Source organism: Myotis myotis, unplaced genomic scaffold (genome assembly GCF_014108235.1).
Source record: "Myotis myotis isolate mMyoMyo1 unplaced genomic scaffold, mMyoMyo1.p scaffold_m19_p_18, whole genome shotgun sequence".
Taxonomy (NCBI): domain Eukaryota; kingdom Metazoa; phylum Chordata; class Mammalia; order Chiroptera; family Vespertilionidae; genus Myotis; species Myotis myotis.
In genome coordinates this window covers 10,908,223-10,935,163 of record NW_023416322.1, presented here as the reverse complement: position 1 = coordinate 10,935,163, position 26,941 = coordinate 10,908,223, and the positions used below count along the sequence as shown (strand labels likewise).

Below are 26,941 nucleotides of genomic sequence, written 5' to 3'. Positions count from 1 at the left end.
CCCCCCCAAAGGAATTTTTCTTACAGTCACAATAGTTAAAATGAATCTACACAGCTTAGTCTTATTACAATAATATTAAAAGTAGGTGAAAATATTTTAGAAAGGAAATGCAGCACATTCATGCAAGCACATTGGAAACAAGGCAGCACGCAATACAGAGTGCAAACAAAACCCGCACAAGTACATCAAGAGTGAGAAGCAGCAATAAGTTCAAGAAACATGTTTAATGTACTGTCTTTTCCTGAGGTGAAGACATTTATATGCACAGGTGCCAACTACTGCAACGCCAAGAACTACAAGAAACCAGAAAACAAATGACATGTAACTCTGAAAACTAATACCAACTTTCAAAATCCAGCAGAAGAAATGAATGCTGGTTACATTTCAGTGGGCAGAAATATGATTTTATTTAAGCCCATATACATTCATATTCTACTTGGACTCTTCACTGTCGAAATGCAATTCTCTGGAATCACTTAAAAAGTGCACAGTAAGCCAGAGAAGAGTCCTTGCTTAATTTAGAATATTACTCAAAACATATTTGCGATATTTAGGATTTGTTACTAAGTGGACCTATAGACTACAAGAGAATATAAATAACCAAACATAGGGTAGAATCTATCATAATAAAAGCATAATATGCTAATTAGACCAGACAGCCAAACGAACTTCTGGACGTCATTCTGGACATCCTTCCGGACAAAGCAGCAGCAGCGTGGGCCAAGGCAGAGGCGGTTAAGGGCGATCAGATAGGTAGGTGAGCAGTTAGGGGCGAACAGGCAGGCAGGTGAGTGGTTAGGGGTGATGAGGCAGGCAGAGTGTTAGGTGTGATCAGGTAGGCAGGCAAGCCATCAGTTAGGAGCTAGTGGTCCCGAATTGCAACAGGGTGCAGGCCAGGCTGAGGACCGCCCCGCTCCATGCACGAATATCATGCACTGGGCCTCTATTATCATATAAAAGGTCAGGGATTTCTAGACTGGGTTACTTCATTCTAAGCCATAAAAAAACTATAGGAACTAAAAAAAATAATTAAAAATGCATTTATACACATTACTATTTTGATTTAATGATATCCAAGTCTGGGAAACTTACGTACAGTAAGAACCACCACTGCAATGAGTCCTCCATCTGAGAAAAAAATAAAACCAGTTTGAAAGTTAATAATCATAAACAGATTATTAAGTACTTAATAAATTAAAAATGGCTTCGAATTCACTGGCAAAATGACCCTTTGACAACAGTGTTCAGAAGGAAAACTTAGCGGACCTAAGGTGCCTTTATAAAAAGACCAACCTTACTAAACTAGTCTAATGTGAAAAAAGTAATACATACTTTTCTTCATTTATTCATCAGAAATCTTTATATTACATGTAACTGCCACAGCCATATTTGATCCTTTCCTTTACAGCGGTTCTCAACCTGTGGGTCGCGACCCCTCTGGGGGTCGAACGACCCTTTCACAGGGGTCGCCTAAGACCATCGGAAAACACATCTATAATGACATATTGTTTTTGTGATTAATCACTAGGCTTTAATTATGTTCAACTTGTCACAGTGAAATGGGGGGTCACCAAACATGAGGAACTGTATTAAAGGGTCGCGGCATTAGGAAGGTTGAGAACCACTGCTTTAACATATATTGTGTGAACTATGTGAGCCTAAATAAAGTATGATACACCAGCCTATTAGAGAAAAAAACTACCCCAACTTATAGTAGGTTAAGGCTATGAATGGCTACAAGATGTGAATAGAAAGAAAATTTATTTACAAATTGCCATTACAAAAATAATACTATCACATGGAAAGCAAGTTAGGTTTTATATATTTCAACCTACAAACAAACACAGCAATTGAGAAAGTTCGATTCGAGGGACCTCTTAAAAACTGTACTATCGCCCTAGCACAGTGGTCGGCAAACTCATTAGTCAAGAGAGCCAAATATCAACAGTACTTCTTCAAAATAGACTCACCCAGGCCAAAAACTGACTTGTGTGCATGGGCCACGAAGTTTCAATCGCACTGTACGTGCACGCCCGCACATGGTATTTTGTGAAAGAGCCACACTCAAGGGGCCAAAGAGCTGCATGTGGCTTGTGAGCCGCAGTTTGCCGACCACTGCCCTAGCAGGTTTGGCTCAGTGGATAGAGCATTGGCCTGTGGACTACAGGGTCCCGGGTTTGATTCCGGTCAAGGGCCGGGGTTGCGGGCTCGATCTCCAGTAGGGGGCATGCAAGAGGCAGCCGATCAATGACTCTCTCTCATCATTGATGTTTCTGTCTCTCTCTCCCTCTTCCTTCCTCTCTGAAATCAATAAAAATATATTAAAAAAACACTGTATTATCTCCATGTGTCTACACATACTACTGCTTCCATTTGTCATAGTATCTGTGCTATTAAAATAAATACACATGTCAATTATCACATGACAGGTTGTTTCTTCTTGAACTTCACATAACTGAAAAATGATATTTCCATGGAGAATTCTAAGGTCTCATAATGGAGTATTATTAATAACCAAAATATTACCTAAATCATTGGCCCCAATTTGTGAGTCACCATTTTCTTGGAATCTTCTAGAAGAAAAGAAATAATTTTAAAAAGTAGTAAAAAATAGTAATGCTTACAGACTCCTAAATTCATAGGTTTGAGTTTTTGCCTTTGTACAAAATCTTATAATTTTATTTTCCTTATAAAAATTATGTGAATATTTTTCATTTAAAGTAGTATCATAAATATTATAAATTTATATTCAGTCACCAGCATTCTTCTTCCTCTCCAGTAACAATTTCTGTGACGATATTCTGTGGTACAGAATGCAAATTTATTATCAGTGTATCCTCAATATTAACCTATGGATTCAGTGTGATTCTACTTTTAATTAGGCAATACAGGAGAACTTAATAAATGATTTTGAGGTTATTCTGTAATGCTGAGTAATTTCAATATAATAAGGCCCATTTATGACAAACCTATAGCTAACATCATACTTGATGGTAAAAGACTGCAAGTTTTTCCCTTAAGATCAGCAACAAGATAGGATGACTGTGTTTGACATTTCTATTAAACATAATATCAAAAGTTATAATCAGAGCATTTAGGAAAGAAATAAAGCATCAACATTGGGAAGGGAGAAATAAATTACCTCTGTCCTAGAAGATGACATGATTTTTTAAACTAGAAAACTGTAAAGATTGCACACACAGACACACGCACACACACTCACCTGTTGGAACTAATAAATATGGCAAAGTTGCAGTCTATAAAATCAACAAGTAAAAATCGGTTCCATTTCATTACACTAACAATGAGCAAACTAGAAAGGAAATGAAGAAAACAATTCTATTTACAATAGCATCAAATAAGAGTAAAATCTGCCCTGACCAGGTGGCTCAGTTGGTTGGAACATTGTCCGATACACCAAAGGGTTGCGGGTTTGATTCCTGGTCAGGCCTCATACCTAGTTTTCAGGTTTGATCCCTGGTTGGGGCATGTTAAGGGGAGAGAAGCAATCTCTCTCTCTCTCTCTCTCTCTCTCTCTCTCTCTCTCTCTCTCTCCTCTCTCTCTCCCTCCTCTCTCTCTCTCTGCCACCCCTTCCCCTCATTCCAAAATCAATAACATACCCTTGATTGAGAATAGAAAAAGAAGTAAAATACTTAAAAAGAAATTTAACCAAGGAGGTGAAAGATTTCTACACTGAAAACTACAAAACACTGCTGAAATAGAAGACAATAGAACTAAATGAAAAGACATCCTGTGTTCATGCATTGGAAGAGATGATATAGTTAAGATATTGATACTACACAAAGCAACCTACAGACTGTATGCAATCCCGTCACCATCTTAAATATGCATTTTTGCAGAAATAGAAAAACCCAACATAGTTCAGTGGAACCTCAAGGGACTAGGAATAGCAAGGATAATCTTGAAATGGAAGAGCAAAGTTGAGAGAACTCCCATTTTCTGATTTTAAAACTTACTCAAAAGCTACAGTAATCAAAACACAGCGGTACAGGCATAAATAAAGGCCAACCAATTGAGTATAATACAGAGCCCACAAATAAACCTTCACATATATGGTCAAATGATTGTATGGAAGGGTGCTCAGAACATTCAATAGGGAAAGGGCAATCTTTTCAACAAATGGTTCTTGGAAAACTAGATACCCAAAAAAGAATAAAGGTGGATCCTTTTTTTTTTTTTTACATCATGTACAAAAATGAATTCAAAGTAGATCAAAGAACTAAATATAAAGCCATAAAACTCATCGTGAAAAACCACAAAGGACAAGCTTCATGATGTTGGATCTGACTATGATTTTCTGGATGTGACACCAAAGCATAGGCAGATAAAAACTTTTCTCAATGGCCATTATCAACAGAGTGAAAAGCAACCCATAGAATAGGAGGAAACATCTACAAGTAATACACCTGATAAGGGATTAATATCCAAAACACATAATGAACTCCTAAGATTTAGTGACAGAAAAAGCCCGAAATCAAAGTGTGCAAAGGACTTGCAGAGACATTTGCCCAGATGAGATACACAAAACCCCAATAAGCACATGAAAATATGGTCACTAGTTATTAGAAAATGAAGATAAAACCACAATGAGCTATTATTTATCTACATTAGGATCACTAGTATGAAAAAAACACTGACAAGCATTTTTAGAAGTAGCTAAATTGGAACCTTCGTGCGTCACTGGTTGGAATGGAAAATGGTGCAGCTGTGGTGGAAGACAGTACGGCTGCTCCTCAAAAAGTAAACACAGATTTGCCACATAACCCAGCAACGCTGGGTGTATACCCCCCAAAATTGAAAACAGGCCTCAAACAGTTACTCAAATGCCTATTATCAGAGAAGCATATTCAGAATGGTCAAAAGTTGGAAACAACCCAAGTATCTATCATCAGGTGAATGGATTAAAAAAAAAAAAAAAAGGTGGTAAACTACAGACAATGGAATATTACTCAACCATAAAAAGGAATAAAATTCTGATACATGCTACAAGGTAGATGGACCTTGAAAACGTTATGCTAAGTGAAATAAACTGAAAGTAATTCCACTTCTATGAGGTATAGTCAAATTCATAGAAAACTGAATAGCAATTGCTGAGGCTGGGGAGAGAGGGAAATGGAGAGTTGTTGTTTAATGGGTACAATGTTTCAGTTTGAGATGAAAAAGTTTTGGATATATAGAAGTGATGATTGCACAACAATGCAAATGTATTGAATGCCACCAAAATGTACACTTAAAATGGTTATAATGGTAAAAATAAAACACAATAAAAGTTCATGTACAAAAATCAGCATAGAGTGGCTTGGACATTTCTGAAAAGGAAGTGTTCTTCCAGATATTAAAACATATCATTTTTAGTTTGATATAGTCCCATTCATTGATTTTTGCCTTTATTTCCCTTGCCTTTGGGTTCAAGTTCATAAAATGTTCTCTACGACCAAGGTCCATAAGTGTGGTTATCTTTATTTTCTTTTATGTAACTCATTGTTTCAGGAATTATATTTAGGTCTTTGATCCATTTTGAATTAATTTTTGTACACAAAAACAAACTGTAATCCAGTTTCATTCGTTTGCATGTGGCTTTTCAGTTTTCCCAGTACCATTTATTGAAGAGACTATTTTTACTCCACTGTGTGTTTCTCTTCCTTTGCCAAAATTGATTTGTCCGTATATTTGTGGTTTTATAGCTGGGCTCTCTATTCTGTTCCATGGATCTATGTGTCTGTTTCCCTGCCAATACCATGCTGTTTTGATTATTGTAGTTCTGTAGTATAATTTGAAGTCAGGTAGCATGATAAATCCAGCTTTGTTCTTTTTTCCCCTCAGGATTGTTTTGGCTATCGGGGTCTTTCATGATTCCATACAAATCTGATGATTTCTCATTCTATTTTTAAAAAATGACATTGAGATTTTGATAGGGATTGCATTAAATTTGTATATTGCTTTGGGTAATATGGCCATTTTAACTATGTTGATTCTTCCAATCCATGAACATGGGATATTTTTCCATTTTGTTGTGTCTTTTTCAATCTCTTCTAATAATGCTTTGTAATTTTCAATATATAGGCCTTTCACATTCTTTGTGAAATTTACTTCTAGGTATTTTAGTCTTTCTGTTGCAATTGCAAAAGGAAATGTTCTTTTTATTTCTTTTTCTGAAGTTTTGTTGTTAGTATACAAGGCGGCAGTGGATTTTTTGCACATTGATTTTGTATTCTGCAACTTCATTGTTATTTATTGTTTCTAATAGTTTTTTGGTGGGTTCTTTAGGGTTTTCTAAACACAGGATCATGTTGTCTGCAAAAAGTGACAGTTTTGACCTCTGCCTTCCATATTTAGATGGCTTTTATTTCTTTGTCTTGCCTATTGCTCTGGCTAAGACTTCCAGCACTATATGTTGGAAAAAAGTGGTGAGTGGACATCCTTGTCTTGTTCCTGATATTAGAGGAAAAGCTTTCAGTTTTTCACCATTGAGCACGGTATTAGCTGAGGGTTTATAATATATGGCCTTCATTATATTGGGATACTTTCCTTCTATTCCTATTTTATTCTCAAACTAAAAAGCTTCTGTGCAACAAAAGAAATGGACAACAATACAAAGAGGCAGCCAACCAGTTGGGAGATGATATTTGCAAACAGTAGCTCTGACAAAAGTTTAATATCCAATATTTTAAAAAGCTCATAAAATCCTACACCAAACAAACAAACCACCCAATCAAAAAGCAGGCAGAGGACCTGAAAATACACCTGTCTTAAGAAGACATATGAAGAGCCAATAGATATATGAAAAGATGTTCCATCTTACTAGCAATTAGGGAAATGCAAATCAAAACCGCAATGAGATACTACTACACCTGTTAGAGTGGCCACATTCAGCAAGACAAGCAATAAGTGTTGGAGAGATTGTGAATAAAAGGGAGCCATCATTCACTGCTTGTGGGAATGTAGAACCACTCTGGAAAGTAGTGTAGTGATTCCTCAAAATATTAAGAATAGAGCTACCATATGACCCAGCAATCCCTCTCCTGGGTATATACCCGAAATTCTCAAGATCATGTATTGGCAAAGATATGTGCACCCCTATGCTCATTGCAGCATTATATTTAGGGTGGCCAAGACATGGATACAACCAAAGTGTCCTGCAATAGAGGAGTGGGGAAAGAAGATGTGGGAGATATACACAACGGAATACTACTCAGCCAGAGGAAAGGATGAAATACTGCCATTTGCAACAACAACAGGATGGACCTTGAGAATATTGTGCTAAATGAAATAGGTCAGACAGAAAAGGCTAAGAATCATATGATTTCACTCATATGTGGGATATAAAAGTGGAACTTGTGAACACACACAGCAGTGTGGTGGTTGCAAGATGGAAGTGGGTAGGGAGAGGAGAAGGGGGGCCTAATATAAGGTGACAGAAGAATACTTGCCTTTGAGTAACAGGCACATGGAGCAATAGACCAATCTTGTTACATAGAAACCCACACCTGAAAACCACAGGATCATATTGACTAGTGTCAGCCCAATACATTTAATAAAAATTTTAATGTATCACTGTAATACAGTGAAAAATAGAAGATTTGTTGTTGGGACAGGAATGGACAGAGTTCATGGGAACAGAGAGACAACTATAACTCCTATGAATTTACTGTATGTTAAAAACTGGCACTTCAAACAGTTGGAGAGAAGACATTAGATGTATATACCAAGTGATTTAAATGTAAAGAATGCAATCAGAACATATGGCTGGATTTTTTATATAATTTCAGCATGGGGAAGACCTACAACTTTGTAATAAAGGCACAACACACATAGCCATTGGAGAAAAAAATTAATACAGTCAAGCACTTATTAACGTAAAACTTCTGCACATATAAATGACCACTGATAGGAAATTAGTTAAATAAATATGGTATACATTATAGTCATCATTGAAAGGATAGGAATAAATCTAAATGCAATCCCAATCTAAGACTATAAATGTAAAATGTGAGGGTTAAAAAAAATATGAACAGCATGATTCCAACTCTGGTTAATAACAATAAAACATGCTAAAATATGTATATCTACTCATATAAGGATATTAATGTACAGTAACAGATAAAAAGACAACTAAACTGTTAAGTGATTAATTCAGGAATTGAAGTAGAGAAACAGGAGACTAATGTTTTTCTCTGTACACTTTTCTGTAATATTTGAAATTGTACTAATCTATATTTGTATACTACTTATCCTATATAATAAAAGCCTAATATGCAAATTGACTGAACAGTGGTACGACGGGTGAAATGACCGGTCACCATGATGTGCACTGACCACCAGGGTGCAGATGCTCAATGCAGCAGCTGCCCCCAGCCCCCAGGTCCCAGGCTGGCCAAGGTGGGTGGCAGCGGGGGCTGCAGATCTCCCCACCAGTCACCCCACAGATCAGCCCTAATTGCCAGCCTGGCCTAGGGACCCTACCTGTGCATGAATTTCATGCACCGGGCCTCTCGTATAAGTTATAAAGCACAATCTATATCCAACCATATAAAATCTTAAAAGGAAATAGAGCCCTGCCAGAGTTGCCCAGTAGTTGAGTGTTGCCATATGAAACAGAAGGTAAAGGTTTGATTCTGGATCAGGGCACATGCCCAGGTTGCAGGCTCAATCCCCACTAGGAGGCCTGCAGGTGGCAACTGATCAATGATTCTCTCTCATCATTGATGTTTCTATCTCTTCTTCTTTCTCTCTGAAATCAATAAACCTATATTAAAATGTATGTAAACAGAAAGTTACTAAACCTGAGACTAGTAATTGTAGGTTTTATACTGAGAGGTATTGACACTGAAAAATATATAATGAAGGTGATACCAACTACTTGATAATTTCTACATTTTTTTTTCATTTATATGATGAATTATGCCTTTAGATCTTAATCTTTTTAGATAAAAATTCCCCTGCTTCAATGTTCTCTGAAAAATGATTGCTATACATTTTTACACATAAGAAATGCCAGAAAACAGAAATTTAAACATCTGTGTGATGTACATAATATGTGAAGACACTATGAAAACATAAATTTAAGTCCCACTTCTGTCATTGGAATGAATAGGAGATAGTGGTAATTACAAAAACTTTTTCATTATTCCATATCATTGAAATTTAATGTCCAAGAAATAAGTTCTAAACAAAAAAGAACCCCCCCCCCTTTGTACCTTTAATACATTTTGGGATCTTAGGCTCCCAAGTACTGTCAGCTCCACAGACAATAGTGCTGCTGCCTTCAAGGTAAAATCCCTCCAGGCATTCAAAAGTAACCTCCGATTTGTACTGAAATTTTTTTCCAAATCCTGACGCCAGTCTCCCATTCTCCAGTGCTGGATATTCACATTTGACGACTGAAAAGTGAAGAAATTCCAGAATTAATGGAAAGCTGTTTTACAGGGGAAAGAAAAACTAGTACAAATTAGTAATTTCCCCTGGGAACAAAGAGGCAAGGAATGGAAGACAGAATGTTAACTTAAAAAACAAACAAAGAAACAAACAAACAAACACTTTATTTGTGCATTTCCTTCCTAGGTAAACAGATATAGAGACATCCAATAACCTTTTCCCACCTAGAACAGATTGCCATTATAGATGGTTGGTTTCCTATAGGTTTTCCCATTACTGACAAGTTTTCAGAAAGATCTGATTACCACATACAATTTTCAGATAAGTTCAAAAGCACTTTTGATGCCTTTCAGTGCTAGGAATTTTTCAAATTTCAGGCTTACACTGACTCAGTACCCTGATCTTCTAAAAAGGCAGGAGAGGCTCTTGTAATAAGGTAATGCTTGAGCTCAAAGGTAAAAAGTTAAAAAGAAGCTAGGCATGTAAACATATGCAGAGAGAAAGTTATCAGGTATCAACAACATGCAAGAACTGGGATGTGCAAGAAATAGAAAGGCCAGTGAACTTAAGGTCATGTTTTCCAAATATTTTGGACTGGAACTCAGGGATCAAACCCCACATTTTATATTGTAATCTCACAGGTCTGAGATTAAGTTAAAACATAATAGTTAGCCTTCGTACCCATGTACTCAGGTATTTCCCATTCTGTTCTACTTCTTACAAAATAAAGTGCTGGGTATGATCTTCTAGATCAGTGGTTCTCAACCTTGGCTGCACATTAGAATCACCTGGGAATCTTTTTAAAATCCTGATTTCCGGGTCTCATCCTGCGGAAATTCTGTTTCTTTGTTATGGGGTGGGGCCACAACATTAGTAACAAAGAAACAGAATTTCCAGCCGAAACCGGTTTGGCTCAGTGGATAGAGCGTTGGCCTGCGGACTGAAGGGTCCCAGGTTCGATTCCGGTCAAGGGCATGTACCTGGGTTGCGGCACATCCCCAGTGGGGGGTGTGCAGGAGGCAGCTGATCGATGTTTCTCTCTCATCGATGTTTCTAATTCTCTATCTCTCTCCCTTCCTCTCTGTAAAAAATCAATAAAATATATTAAAAAAAAAAAAAAGAAACAGAATTTCCAGAGGATGAGGCCCAGAAATCAGGATTTTAAAAAGATTCCCAGGTGATTCTAATGTGCAGCCAAGGTTGAGAACCACTGATCTAGATTGATTTCAGGATCCAGCAATGGGTTTGGCAGATTGGGGAAAAATCACAAACAAAAAACAAAACAAAACAAAACAATAGCTGGGCAGTATATACAAGAGAACATCTTTTGAGATTAAATCTGAGGAATACATAGGGTCCATAATGCACTGCTTTTAAATCAGAAGAGTGCTCTTCCTCCTTAAATGTGGACCTGAATTTCCATCAACCTGGCTCACACTCTTTGCTCTTCCCTGCTGATTCACTTAGATTCCACCCCATGCAACTTGTACCCCAATTTGCAAACCCAAACAGTTTGCAGTGACTTTTCCATATGGATCACCTGTCCTGGCTCAGGCTTCAGACTTTCCTATAATCTCTCAAACAAGCAGCAGCTGGTGTCAGCATGCCCCATACCCCTCAATAAGAGGCCTCAGGCCTGCCATTGGCACTAGCATGACTTGCTTTACATCTTGGCTTCTTCTGGGCACTTCAAGCCCAACACAAGTAGCAGCCATATGAAGATTGCTCTGTAGTTCCTGACTGGTGGCCCCAGATGGTGGCTGACTTTGCACCTTCATGGGACCCCCAGAGCCTGTGCACCCAGTAGACAGCTGCAAACCATGCCAGATTACAACTCTACACATCCACAAGCAACACTCTCAAGGATCAGACTCAGTGAGAACCCAAGCCCCACAGAGGCAAGTCCTGCTCCATAGGAGTGTCTTCTGCACAGCAGCTCTTCCACTGTAGTCGCAGCTGATCCTTACAGCCAATTGGCCTGGGGACAGTTTGTCCCAGTGGTACCAACAGTAATCAAGTCTCAACTACAACAAGACAGTGCACATAGCCCTCACAGGGGCACACATAGAGTGCCCAGCTCAGGTGACTGGGGAGGCTGAGCCACTGGGCCCTACAGGACACCTATTACACAACGCCACTCTACCAATTGCAGGAGACATAGTAGCTTTATATAATACATAGAAAAAAACACAGGGAAGAAGCCAAAATGAGGAGAAAAAGAAACATGTCACAAATGAAAGAACCGAGGAAATTTCCAGAAAAAGAACTAAATGAAATGGAAGCAAGCAAAACACTAGATACTGAGTTCAAAACAATGGTTATAAGGATGTTTGAGGATCTTAATGATAGCTTCAAGGGACTTAGTGAGAATTTCTCAGGAAATTACTGAAAACATCAAAGAATGAAATAGGATGAGACAGAAATGAAAGGATACATGATCTGAAATGAAGAATAGTTTACAGGAAATCAATAGTAGAGTAGAGGATGCTGAGTGATTTGGAATATGAGGAAGCAAAAAACACCCAATCAGAGCAGCAAAAAGAATAAAAAACATATGTAGATAGTTTAAGGAGCCTCTGGGACAACCTTCAAGCATACCAACATTCACATCATGAGGTTGCCAGAAGAAGGAGAAGGAGGAAAAATTATTGAAAAGCTATTTGAATAAATAATGACAGAAGATCTTCCCTACCTGGTAGAAAAAATATGGACTTACAAGTCCAGGAAGCACAGAGAGTCCCAAACAAGATGAACCCAAAGAAGTTCACATGAAGACACATCATAATTGAAATGTCAAAGGTTAAAGACAAAGAAGGAATCTTAAAAGCAGTTAGTTACCTATAAGGGAGCACATATATGACTATGAGCTGATTTCCCAACAGAAACGTGGCAGATCAGAAGGGAGTGACAAGAAATATTCAAAATGATGAAAAGAAAGATTCTACAATCAAGATTACTCCACCCAGAAAAGCTATCATTTAGAATTGAAGGTCAGATAAAGAGCTTCCCAGAGGAAAAAAAAAAGTAATATAATTCATCACCACCAAACCAATATTACATGAAATGTTGAAGGATATTCCACAAGAAGAAGAAGAAGAGGAAAAAGGAAGAAGAAGAAGAAGAAGAAGAAGAAGAAGAAGAAGAAGAAGAAGAGAAGAAGAAGAAGAAGAAACAACTAAATGCCAATAATTACATATCTATCAACAATTGAAACTAAAAATGAAAATAAACAATGAATTGTAAGAAAAAAAACACGGATGAATAAAATAGAACCAGAGGTATGGAAACATGGAACAGATGTTAGAATCTCAGAGGGAAGGAGGGAGGAAGTGGGCGGAGAGAGAGTAACCAAAGAACTTATATGCATATATGCATAGCCCATGGACAGACAATAGGATGGTGAAAGCCTGGGTGAGAGGGCAATGGTGGGGGAAACAGGGGACATCTGTAGTATTGTCAACAATTGAGGTTTAAAGAAAAATGAAGGATAAAACTTTCTTAAAGCCAGTGTGTGTTTATTGAGGCTCTGAAGGCAAAAAAAAATTTTAATTCATGTATATACATAATCATTAACAATATATAAACAGTTATGCCAAGAACATGTGGAATGACGAGTGGGAAACTCTGAAAGTAGAACTAGTGTTTATTACTTGACATGCATAAAGTTAAATTAGAAACAAATTAGTTTGTTTTAATTTTTTTATACGTTGGCCAAGTTATTTAAAAGTTGGTAAACCTTTCCACACTATTTACAAATGAGGGGGTAAAAAGTAGAAATATTATGACCTTTACACTCAGGAGGGTCAGGGCTCCATTGGTTTCGCCCAGAACAAACAAGCTTGCTCTCTCCAACAAGGGAATATTCATCTGGTCCATCTGAAGGCTTACAACGGTAAGTGACTTCTTCATTATATTCAAATGTATCCTTGTGGCTATTGGTGAATTCTCCATTGGCTATTTGTGGAGGTGGTTGACACAAAATCTCTTAAAAAGAGAAAAAAAGAGGACAGGAAAGACAAAAGAATATGTAAAAGATTAAGATGGCATTAGTAATAGCCTGTGAACTACCTTCAATAAGTTCATTACCATATGATTTCTACATCTAGTTGCAAATTCAATATCCATCTGAAACAAAGTTTATAGAAAGAAGTGTATTATCCCAATTCAAATCATCAATAGAGAATTGAAAATTTAGAATAAGCCCATTTTTTAAAATACCCATAGAAGATACCTGTATGAAACACGTGTATTCGTCTGTGAGGCCACACTAAGTTTTTCTAAACATAAGAGACACTGACAATTTAATGAGGAAATAAACTTATGACTTAGGAAAACTCAGTGCTAGTTGAGAAATGCTACATCCATTCCTGAATTAGTGGTTCTCAGGTATGCCACGATTTTGTCTTTTCTCACTGTCACCCTTACAGTGGACAGTGAAATTTTCCAATGGCTTCAGACTGTCTGATAATGCCGCAGAATTAATCTGGAGCTCTTCCTTTAAGCCAGATACTGAGGAGATTAGAAAAACTGTAAAGTGTCCGGCCAGCATGGCTCAGTGGTTGATCCTCAACCTATGAACTAGGAAATCACGGTTCGATTCCCGGTCAGGGCACATGCCCGGTTGCAGGCTCAATCTCCAGTGGGGGGCGAGCAGAAGGCAGCTGATCAACGATTCTCTCTCATCATTGATGTTTCTGTCTCTCTCTCTTGCTCTCCCTTCCCCTCTGAAATCAATAAAAAAATATTTTTTTAAAAAATGTAAAGGAATGACACTCCACTGTTTTGGAAACGTTTGATCTTACAAAAAAAAATATATTGCATTTGTTAACATGTATTGAGTTTATTGTTCTTAAAAATGAATTAGTAAATAATTATTATAAACGACTCTGTTTTAATCCCAATGTAAAGAATATAAATAGCACTAACCCACCTGCAGAAAAGCTCTGTGGGGTCTTGGTTCATTGTAAAGAATACAGGGGTCCCCAGGCCAAAAAGTTTCAGGACTGCTGCTCTAAATTCTAAAGACAGAATGTACTTACTTTCACAATGTGGTGGCTCCTCACTCCATTCCACATCGTTTCCAGAGACTTCACAATGTAGAATTTTTGTTCCAACTAAGGAATAACTAAATGAGAAAAGAAATGATTATTGTTTATCAGTTAACAAGAACACATAATAATGAAGAAGTTTTCATTTGGTTGTTTTTCGGCACTACAGTAGCTTCAGGGAGAAGTTTCTAATGTGACAGGTATAGAATGTGTTAACTGAATCTGCAATGTAATTAAACGCAGAGATTCTTCATATGAACACACGTTGGCCTAGAGCAAAGTGTCTAAATAAACCGGTCTTGCCTGACAGTCTGGTGATTGCTACCTCTGGCAGGCACAGCACTGTCACATCTGTGTCCTTGCTCATGCCATTCTGCTCTGTCAGGGCAACGACTCAGCAGCCAGATCTGGCCCAAGCGCTGACCTGACTGCATTCGAGTCCCAGCTCCAAGACTGACTTGTTTGTTGAGTTTGGACAAGTTGCTTAATGTTTCTCTTTATTTTTTAATTTTTTGTTAACCCACACCCAATTGTATCTTTGCAATTAATTATTAGGGAGAGTTGAAGGCAGGGGAGCGACAGAGAGAGAGAAACATGGATGTGAGGGAGACACCTCCATGGGGCTGCCTCTTGACCTGGGCTGGAGATCAAGTCCCCAACCCAGGTATGTGCCCTTGATCAGAATCAAACCTGGGACCCTTCAGTCCACAGTCCGGCGCTCTAACCGCTCAGTCAAACCGGCTAGGGCTGGTTCCCTTTCTTAAATTCCCCACCTGTGGAAAGGTATATACTTCGTGGGGTGGTTTTGAGTAGTAGGTGTATTAGCATCAGGAACACAGGAGTGCTAGGCAAGTTTTTGATGTTATGAATACTCTTCAGATTAAGAGTATCTTCCTAGGTAGAGCTCAGGGAGACCCCTACTCCACGAAATCTCTGATGGTTGTAATTCACAGAACTCTCTCCTCCTTCTGGACTCTCCTTACAATGAGCCTGAATAAGTCTATTTCTGTGGTAAATCCCACTTATTATTTTCTTGGATACTATGTATATATTATGCTTTTCAATGAGGCTAAAACTTCTTTGAGAATAATCTATGTCCACCATTTTCAACCTTCTTCATCTCATGGCACACATAAAATAATTACTAAAATTCTGAGGTACACCAAAATATATATTTTTTGCCCATCTGGCAAAAAGAATAGGTATAATTTTGATTCATTCATACCGGTTGGCTATTATTATGTTGGCAGCTGTCAGGCTTTATTTGAAAGTCTAAGAGGTGAGGGCACCAACTAAATGGTCAGGTATTGCATGTTTTAAAAATTCTGTGGCACACGGGTTGAAAATTGCTGGTCTCTGTCCTAACCTTTTGGTAGTTCAAAAGGTAGACTTTCTCTCTACTACTGATTGGATATTCTAACTTGATCTCATTTAAATATAGTGACTAAAACCACCTATTTATGCTTCCAGCTGACTTTTTCTCCAAGGCTAATTCACTGACTTATAATGTATTAGGAAAGAATCCTGGAATGATGACAGGGTAGGAAGCACCAAAAATATGTCTCTGCAAATAGACAACCATTTCACTGCTAGAATCTGCCTGATGTCATTGTTTTGAACTCTGAGGTCTGTTGAAGACTTGCGCTTTCCAGGAAATCCTTGGAAAGGTACAATGCAGGAATATTGGTCAATTTCAGCTGTTAGCACAGTGGCAGTTACCCATCCCACTCCTACAGCAGGCAGCTGTGCATATGTCCTTCAGGCAGCTTATAGGCAGCCTGAGGGACCAGGCTGTGCAGAAAAGACCATGTCCTTGGGGATCCCTGCTCTCATAATCGACTGCTGTTTATGATCACAGAGAGGCAGACAGAGGCTGGCAGCCATGTTGTCACACCTCCCCCAAAGGTGCAAGACCCATCCTTCCAGGGGATTCACAGATCCAGAGATCATCGCTCCATCCTTCATTTTTCACTTTTCTCCTTTTAGAAGACAGGCATTATAAACTTTGGATTTAAGCAACAACTGTACACCAAATATGAGGGAATGCGCATGCCCAGAAGAAGGCTCAGTTTACATGTCAGGCTGATCCTCAGCACAGAGACACGCTTCACCGATCAAAAAACAAAACAATAACATAACACAATAAACCCTAGGAAACGGTGAGAATTTGATAGTTAGAATTACCTCATTATTACATTCAAATGTCAAGTTCAACAAAAAATTATAAGGCATACAAAGTAATAGGAAAGTATGGCCCATTCAATGGAAAACATAAACCAACAAAAAGAATATTCCTGAAAAAGCCTGAGGGGACACGTACTAGACTAAAGACTTGGAAATAGTCAGTGAAGCTGCATGTCCATCTTTCGCAGGCCCTCTTGGGAACAGATCTGCAGTTTCCACTTCCTTAGTCCTCTTTCCCTTCCTGAGGCAGCTGAGTGGCAGTTGCAGAGACGCGGGTATTTGGGAGTATCCTGATGGGCAAGACCATCCCTCTCCAGGTTGAGCCCAGTGATACCACTGAGAATGTCAAAGCCAAAATCCAAGAAAAGGAGGCTAAATAGTCAGCAGATACCTCATCAGGAATTTGGGGGCCAGAAGACATTGAACTAATAGACACACACACACAAAAAAAAGTTCAACCAAATATCCTCTCTGCAGTAAAACTGTGCTGCAAAAGTGAGAGAAATATTAAGACTTCCCCAGAAATGAAAGTTAAGAGAATTTGCTACCACTATACCTCACCTGCAAAAATGCTCAAGTATGTCCTAAAAGATGAAATTAAAGGACACTAGTGAGTAATGTTATCTAGACAGTCAGTCCTAGTATAAGACAGTTTCCCTTAATGGCCACGATGGTACTGGGGGAAGATTCTTCCACTAAGTGCACCAAAAGCTATAACGATGTATGGACTAGACCTGAGTGTGCCAAAAAGTAGCAAGATAATTGCATTAAAAAAATCCCTCCTCTCTCTATCCGTATAAGTTCTGTGAGCTTGGACAGGATGGTCAGATGACCTTTGAGCTGTGAATTCCAGGTCTCGGGCACTTGAATAAAACCTCTTTCTTTTTGCACCCATGTCTGCCTCACAAGTTTGGGTTTTATTGCAGCAGGCATCCAGCCATACATATTTTGGTTACATTAAGTCATGCCATATGAATCAACATCTCACTGAAGGTATATACATGGGCAATTATTAAATCTAGTATTTTGTAACAATGGTCTGTAAATGCCTGTTTATCTTCTATGTGAATTAAGAAACAAATAGAAGCCAGTATTTCAATTATTATTGTAGATGATAGCATGATATTAACAACTCAAAGGAATGAGGATGCAATTTATTGAGTTTAAGTTGGTATAAATTAAAATGACAGTGTTATAACTCCAGCATGTTAAAAGTAATCCCCATGGGAACTACAAACAAAATCACTATAGAATATATATAAAAGAAACTGAGAAAGGAATTCCAATATTTCATTACAAAATCTAGCAAATGAAAAGATAATTGCACAAAATGAGAGGCAAAATCAAATTTTTAAAAAAGCTTTAAGCAAACAAACAGCACCCTCCTTGTCAGTAATTACTTGAAATTTAAATAGATTAAATTTGACAATCAAAATATAGATATGGGCAGAATGGCTACAAACAAAAGATCCACCTATGTGCTCACTTGGGATTCAAAGAGATGAACAAGTTCAAAGTGAAAGAATGGGAAAAGATCTTCCACCCAAATTGTCACCAAAAGAGGGTAGCATCACTATACTAATTCAGGCAAAATAGACTTTGACTCAGAAAAGCTTATAAGAGACAAGAAGCACCTTATATTTTAATCAGTTTTACAGACTGCAAGAAGATATAATAATTACAAACATTTATGCACCAAATGACAAGCCTTCAAAATACATGAAGCAAAACCTGACAAAAGTTTAGAGAGAAATACCCATTTCCATGAAACAGGCGTTTCTCCAGTAATAGTTGGGAGACTTCAATACCCCACTCACAATGATAGATAGCACAACTAGACCGAAATAAGTAAGACTGAAAATAGAGGACTTCAACTACTAGATCTCACAGACATAGAGCACCATGGAATGGAACATACATTAACCTCAAATGCACATGGGGCATCTTCCATGATAGACCACACGATGAGCCACAAATTAATATTAACCAATCAATAAGTCTTAAAAAGATAGATATGATACAAAGTATCTTCTCTGACCACAATGGGATAAAGTTGTGAAACAAAACCTTCGCAGAATGAAGTTTTCCTGAAGGAATGGGTTTATTGACTAGCCATACAGTCACCAGAAAAAAAGAACCAGGTCTGGGGCAGGCAGTCTAATCCACCAGCAGCAGGAAGATGAAGGCAAGCATTTCCGCCATCCTGGTTCAATGGGGTTCTTTTCCAGCTTTGAGTAGAAAGATGTAAGTTATTTTGAAGGAATAGATAAGGGGGCAGAAGAAGGGAAAGTAGAGCTAGTTCTGGGATAGGTGCATAGATGGGAGGAAGAAGTGTTTACTGCTTTTGGACTGTTGGTTGGACAGTCTGAAAAGTTCATGTGGAAGCTGGGTGCAGTGAAATCTGGTAGTCAGCTACCCCTTACTGAATAGGAGCTATACTACCTCTTACATTCACACTATTTTGAAATAGGTCTGAATGTTGACTCAAAGTTTCAACACACATTTCCTGAGTTTCTTCCCTTTCTTCTGTGAACTGACTAACTCCCCGTCTCTCTCTTGCCTACCCTCCACCTACTATAGTTTAATTTCGGACCATGTCACCATAATTACTACATTTTTAATACTATGATAGGCTTATTATGACTTACTAGAGGCCTGGAGCACAAAAATTTGTGCACTCGGGGGGTCCCTCAGCCCTGCCAGTGCCCTCTTGCAGTCTGGGACCCCTCGGGGGATGTCCACCTGCTGGCTTAGGCCCGCTTCCTGGTGGATTGGGCCCAAGCTGGCAGTCAGACATCCCTCTGGCAGCCTGGGAACCCTCGGGGGATGTCCACTTGCCAGCGGGGAGCAGGCCTAAGCTGCAGTTGGACATCCTTAGCGCTGCTGAGGAGGTGGGAGAGGCTCCCACCACCACCGCTGTACTGGCAGCCATCAGCCTGGCTTGTGGCTGAGCAGAGCTCCCCCGGTGGGAGTGCACTGACCTCCAGGGGGCAGCTCCTGCATTGAGCATCTGCCCCCTGGTGGTCAGTGTGTGTCATAGTGACCAGTCATTCCCAGTCTTTCTGCTGTTAGGGTCAATTTGCATATTACCCTTTTATTATATAGGAGTGCCTGGCCAGCCTGAGTGAGGGGCTGATGGCTGTTTGCAGGCTGGCCACAGCCCCTTCAGGGTGGGGGTCCCCACTGGGGTGCCTGGCCAAGCTGGGTGAGGGGCTGATGGCTGTTTGCAGGCTGGCCACAGCCCCTTCAGGGTGGGGGTCCCCACTGGGGTGCCTGGCAAGTCTGGGTGAAGGGCTGATGGCTGTTTGCAGGCTGGCACAGCCCCTTCAGGGTAGGGGTCCCCCCTGGGGTGCCTGGCCAGCCTGGGTGAGTGGCTGATGGCTGTTTGCAGGCTGGCCACAGCCCCTTCAGGGTAGAGGTCCCTGCTGGGGTGCCTGGCCAGCCTGGGTGAGGGGCTAAGGGCCATTTGCAGGCTGGCCACAGCCCCTTCAGAGTGGGGGGTCTTGCTGGGGTGCCTGGCCAGTCTGGGTGAGGGGCTGAGGGTTGTTTTCATGCTGGCTAAGCCCCCCAGCAGAGACCCTCACCCCATGAGGGTATGGCCAGCCTGGGTGAGGGGCTGATGGCTATTTGAAGGCTGGCCACAACCCCCAGCCACCCAAGCTCCCAGTGGAGGCTGGTTGGAAGCAAGTATCTGGGGTTTATTTATCTTCTATAATTGAAACTTTGTTGCCATGAGCAGAGGCTACAGCCGGCTCAGGGCAGAAGGGAAACTTGGCTTCCTCCATCACCCGGACAACCAAGCCTCCTGCTTGCTGCAGCTCTGTGGCTGCCAGCCACCACCTTGGTTGGGTTAATTTGCATATAGTCGCTCTGATTGGCTGGTGGGCGTGGCTCAGGGCGTAGCAAAGGTATGGTCAATTAGCATCTTTGTCTTTTATTAGTGTGGATTATATGACTAGTCGCCCAGTGCACGAAGTCGTGCACATTGAAAGGAAATTAATTAGAAGAAATATTTTAATATCGCTATTCGCCCTTTCTCTATAATAAAAGTGTGAACCAAATTCACAATCCACAATGACAGATGGAAACACAGGCGTGCGATTTGTGCCAGTGAGAGCTTTATATGTATCACGTATGCACCAGTCAACTTAGCCTTTTATAGATATAGAATAAACTTCCTTATTAGACCTGTTTCCTAAAAAGTTAGCTAAACTTTTTCCAGCCCAGTGAAGCACCCCAACTTCTCTTTCAGGTAACTGTCAGCAACACAGCAGTAAATATATCAAAACAAAGCAGATTATTATTGTAGATCACACAGGGAGAACAAAGGGTAAAATATTTAACTGCAGCAGTGTTGTTGTTTTTTTTAAATTATTTTTAAATTGATTTCAGAGAGGAAGGGAGAGGGAGAGATAGAAACATCAATGACGAGAGGATCATTGATCACCTGCCTCCTGCATGCCCCCTATTGGGGATTGATCCCACAATTCAGGCATGTGGCTTTGGCTGGAATTGAACCTAGGACCCTTCAGTCCACAGGTCAATGCTGTATTCACTGAGCCAAACCAGCTAGGGCTGCAGCAGTGTTTGACTATATTTTGCACAGTCAGAAAACCTGAAGTCATTTTCAAGGTCCACCATTTCTTACTTCTTTTCAATCGGGTCAAGTTTCTAAGCTTTCTAAATCTCCATTTTCTGGCTAATGAAAAGAAAATAGGATTCCACTGAGTCTCCTATCCACCAACTCCAGGACTTCTGTGAGGATTAAATGAGATGAGGCCTGGGAAAACGCTTCACAGACATTTGGTTACAGTGTAAAATGTTTCCACCTGGGTGTTCCTGGGCTGAACAAACTGTAAGGACGCTAGTGGTCATTAGGGAGAGGAAGCTGGACGTTGCTACATGACGTCATTACCCCATGGTCAAACACTTAGCATATTAACCTTTTATATAAGATCAGTGGTTCTCAACTTGTGGGTCGCGACACCTTTGGCCGTCGAACGGCCCTTTCACAGGGGTCGCCTAAGACCATCCTGCACATCAGATAGTTACATTACGATTCATAACAGTAGCCACATTAGAGTGATGAAGTAGCCACGAAAATAATTTTATGGTTGGGTCACAACATGAGGAACTGTATTTAAAGGGCCAGAAGGTTGAGAACCACTGATATAGCTAGATACAACTGTGTTTTCCTTCAATTTAAATTTCTTTCTATTTGTTGCACATCTTTTCAGTCTCCAAGGGTTGATTGGCTGTAAGTACAACTTGTTCCTCAGAAAGCAAGATGAAATCAACATTGTGGAAATGCTTGAGAAGAGAACCAAACCAAAAATGGAACCAGAAACATTTACCTTATTCCTCCAAGGAGCAACTTACCCCTCATTGCAAGCATAGTGCGCTTGTGCACCAAACTCCAGAGTTTCGCTCATGTAGACTATTTTGCCATTTGGAGGTTCTCTTGGCTGTGGACATGACTTTTCTAAAAGAAAAATTGCAAATTTATTGTTTTATACCAATGACAAAGCATATTTGAATCAAAATGAAAATTCTACATTGCTCTACTAAATGCATGGAAATATTTTCTTTCTTGTTTATTTTTATTACATTTATTGGCATAACATTGATTAATAAGAGTATATAGGTTCCAAGTGTACATTTCTAGGATACGTGACCTGTATATGGCATTGTGCTCCCATTACCCAAAGTCAAACCATCTTCCGTTACATATGTTTGGTCCCCTTTGCTCATTGCTACCCACGCAAATCCCCACCCTTCCCTCTGGGAACCACCAAAATGTTGTCTGTGTCTCTGAGTTCCAGTTTTACATCTCTTTTATGAGTGAAATCACATCATTTTCAGCTTTTTATGACTGACTTATTTCACTTAGCATAATGTTCTCAAGGTCTATATCCATGTTGCCGTTAATGGTCAAACTTAAGATTCACATTTACGCATAGCGTCAATGGCCAAATAAAAAATTTCCTGGAGATTTTCAAAGCCTGAAAAAATAGATTCTAAATTGACATCCATCTGCGAAAACCATCATGGTAATGGGGGAATATGCCATCTAAAACGTGTGAAAATCTTTAGAGCAATAAAAATAAAAGATGTTGTGTACTTACTTGTACAGGCCTCCCGGAGAGGAGGTGCCCAGGTGTTGTCAGGCTGACAAACAGCAGAGGAAGGAAGAAGAGGAAAACGACGCCTGTATCCTGGGCGACACTCATACTTTACCTGGTACCCAGAATTGTACGGGGGTGTAGGATCATCCTTGGGTTTCATAGATTCAAATCTTGGCAGCTCACAACAGGCATCTGAGCATGAGAGAATAACAACATAAAACTAAAGTATTTTCTCTTTTTCACCAGCCAGGGAGAATGGCCTGGCAGTAGGCAGGTTGTATGGAATAAATGGAAAGTCCTTGGTGAGATTTTAAGTGATTGTGCCGGGCTTTTACCAGATGATGAGCTGTGCTTGCTTTAAATAACATTCTATTAGCTTTGGTTTCTTTGAGATTAACCTGAATATTCTTTCAACAGTAAACTGAAGAGACAGCAGCAATAACTTTGGTTTCAAAATACTATTTGCAGGTATGTATCCTTCCCATTTTTTTGTCCCTATAAATGTAAATTAGATTGTTTATTTGGGATTGTATCTGTTTCTGAAGGAAGGCCCTTACAGGTATATACTTTCATCATATGACTGCTTTTGCTGTATCCTATACATTTTGAAAGGTTTTGTTTTTATTTTCATTTTTCTCAAGGTAGTTTTTTGTGTTCCTGTTGGATTTGAATTTTTACTGGGATGTCAGCCCCCACTTAATATTATGCTTCATATTTCTGGCACTTATAACAGAGTGGTTGTACCAAGGAAAAGAGATTGAGCATTTGCTAACATTAAGTGTGACAAGCCACAAAGGATCTCTGCATTCTAGTAGAGGTAGGACAGAAAAGATAGTTTTGGTAGAGGGACAACAAGTCAGGGGAATTTGAGCTGGAGTGTGTGGGACTCTCTGAGATATTTTGCTCAGAGAAGGGGTCTGAGGGGATATCATTACACCTCAGTTTGAAGGACAAGGAGCCAATTATGCTGCAAGAGAAAGGAGGAGCCTGGGGACAGCAAGTGCAGAAGCCCCAAAGCGACAGAGTGTGGCCTCTGAGCAGAAAAGCCTTCCCTCCCAGCCGTCATTTGTTAAATGCTCTCAGAGAAGCATGCTCCTTCCTCCAGGGCACCTGACTCGGGTTATAACACTAGCATTGTGGTCTAGGTACTGTCCGCCAGTCTTAGTACATTTCAGCAAATCTTTATTGATTGCCTACTGTGCGCCTGGCACTGGGGATCTAACAGTGAGCAAAACACAGTCGCTGTTTATGTTCATGTGTGTGCGTGTGCAAACAGGCAAAGTGTCAAAAAAGGATCATGAAAATAGGAATGGCTTGTTATTGATCACCAGTGTGTCCCCAAAACCAGCACAGGATCTGGCACATACATGGCAAATAATTTATTGAATGAATTCTCCTAAGGAGAGAATGCAGCACAGAAACTCTCTATATAATAGGATCCTAAAAATCACTTAGATATAGAAACACACATGCATACAACAACAGTTGGAAATATAAAGTATTCCATGTTTGTCCTTTGATTGTATATGTTTTCTACAATAAGCATATATATGTATATATGTATTGATTGTATTCAGTGAAACACAAATCAAACTTAGTGGATGGCTTTCAGCTTTAGTTTATCAGAGATAGGGGAAAAGCTTATTGATGTTATTTATTGTTCTTTCTTATGACTCATCTCTCACTAAGTGTTGCTACCAGTATTTTTTAGGTTGCTTCTAATCTCCCTTTAAATGGGACCCAACCTAGTGAAAAAAAGAAAGAATATTGCCCAAAGACATTGGGAAGTAGCATAACATATTACTGATATTGGATGAGAATGAGAAAGGAACTCCAGAGTTAAAAACAAAGCAACAGCCTGGAGAGCAATACCTATATGATTTGGGGGCAACAAGCAGCCTGTTACCTTTCTGTACAAAAAGCACTGCGTGTCCTTCCCAATCCTTCTAAACCCCAGGCCCTGGAGCTCGCTCTCACTTAAGGGCTCTCTGGGTAACACGCGCTCCCCAAACCCCATACAAAGCAGGCAGTGAGCTTCCTTGCCCCACACCCTGCACCCCTGGCCTGGACCCTTCTGTAAAGCATATGCCTGGTAACACCCGGCCTGGGCTCCCCCAGCCCAAGCCAGTGGGCGCAGCACCCCACTCACCAAGGCTTCACTAAGCCCAGGGGACACAGGGCAAAGCCTCCCCACGGGCCCAGCACTGGCCCAAGCAACACCCCACACACTGGGCACTGAGGTGCAGGCCCTCACCTTCAGCACCTGGGCAGGGCTTCCGATCTCGTCTTGTTAATTGTTGACAGTATTACACATGTCCGCCATTTCCCCACCCCTTTGCCCTCATCCACTCAGCCCCGCCCTACTCCTGGCCTTCCCCACACTATTGTCCAAGTCCATGGGTTTTGCATATTTGCATATTTGTTCTTTGGTTAGTCTCTGACATCTTGATTAGCTCAGTCCTCAAACACCTGCAGGCTTTTGCTAGGGACACAGCTTGGCCCCCAGCAAACACTGACTGCACCCAGGGCTCTGCAAGGCTCTGTGCCTACCACCTAACAACCCTCTCTGCAGGCCCTCTGAGTCCCCCCTCACTTCTGGGTCCCCCACAGAACAACCAGGAGGATCTGTGGCTAAGGCTTCTCCCCTGAACGCGCATCACCTGGTCCACAAGCCCTGAGCCTCCTCCCCCACACACCAAGCAAAGTTCCCTTTGCCCTCTGCTCCTGTAGACCAGCTCCCCTACCCGCTCTAGTTTCCCTCCAGAGCTGACACCCTTTCCCTTCCCTACCTGAGCATGTGGGTAGCAGGAGCTCTAGGGCCAGCACTAGGATCCCAAGGAAGCTCCAAGAGAAGGGACTCTCCAGGCGGCGGGAGGATGCCCTGCGCGGCTCATAAGATGCCGTCATTGTCCTGGACATCAGCGGAGAAACCCGAGGGACAGGGAGTATTTGCCCCTTGAAGTGCTTGTATCAGACGCAACAATCCCCAGACTCAAAAGGCGTCAAGTTCTTTACCGTTGGTGGGCGTGGTCTGGACCTTGACATCACGTTAGGGCGGGGCCAATGGCGGGCTGGAACGGGGCGTGGCCTGGCTGAGGTCTAAACCAATCCTGTCCTCTGGATGCTCAGGCTCCGCCCCGGCCTGTGTAGACCATTCTTCTACCTGCCTAGGTTTGCTGGAAATGGTGCTTCACTGCCATGTCCTTAAAGAGGCAGTTATCCCTAAACACGTAGAAAGGGCGGAACGGAAATGAGAGCTGGCCCAGTCCTCATTGCCCCTTTCCGGGACACCTGGATGGAAGAATAACGCGAATTGACCTGAGAATAGGAACTCAGAGTCCAGACAGAAGGTTGCCTAGAGACCAGCACGCAGATGGAGTCTCAGAAAATTCTTTTTCTCGAGATATCATAGGACCCTGCCCTAAGCACCCAGTGGGAAAGGGGATCCCCCACTTCTGCCAGTGGACGCCCCATTTCTACAGATAACAGAGCCAGGGTCCTTACTCATATTTGGAATTAATCATGCATAATTAGGGACAATAGTTGAGATTTCTGTGGTTGAAGGTCTGCTACTGAATCCTCTCGAGGCCTGGTAGATTTCAAAATCACCAAGATAGTTTGTCCACTGCACCCCCAAGCCCAATATAAATGCCTCTGCCCCTAGTCCCTTGAGAGGCCCCTGGGAAGGTATACATTATTAAACACCATGCCTTAAGGGTATTGGATCTCAACCTATAGGACCCTTGCCATTTTGGAACTAAATGTTTTATTGGAGACAAAATACATATGTTTGGAAAAGGCTAAGGACAGGGTGTATTAAGTGTCAAATTCCTGGATGTGATTAATGCCATGATTGGTGGGATGAGTAGGAATTGATAAGAGGGAGAACTTTTGTGGTGAAACCATCTCAATTCTGGAACATTAAAAAGATTTACATGAGCAAGATTTACTTCTTGAGTCGTGAGTAAATCTGTAAGACTGGTTTTTAAAAAGAGTAAGGAGGGATATTAAAAAGCATACGAAAGGAGTTGACATTTTGTTCTTTAGTTGGCAAAGAATCAAAATGTCAGCAATTGTGAGTAAACATATTGGGAGTAGCAGCATCCTCAAATTTTTAGTTTTTAATATAACTTTGTTGTACGTTATAAGTTTTACAATGGACATGACTTTTACACCACCCCTTCTGT

The 26,941-nt window shown here is 40.5% G+C and overlaps 1 protein-coding gene across 1 annotated transcript; it reads right to left on the bottom strand.

Annotated features, from left to right (window-relative positions):
• Window positions 1–185: 185 nt before the first annotated feature.
• LOC118673253 (membrane cofactor protein-like) lies at window positions 186–25,673 on the bottom strand. The gene is given in 8 exon segments (XM_036343841.1): window positions 186–293; window positions 1,097–1,128; window positions 9,220–9,402; window positions 13,184–13,381; window positions 14,437–14,522; window positions 22,009–22,111; window positions 22,755–22,946; window positions 25,544–25,673. Coding segments are annotated over 8 exon segments (1,032 nt in total).
• Window positions 25,674–26,941: the final 1,268 nt, after the last annotated feature.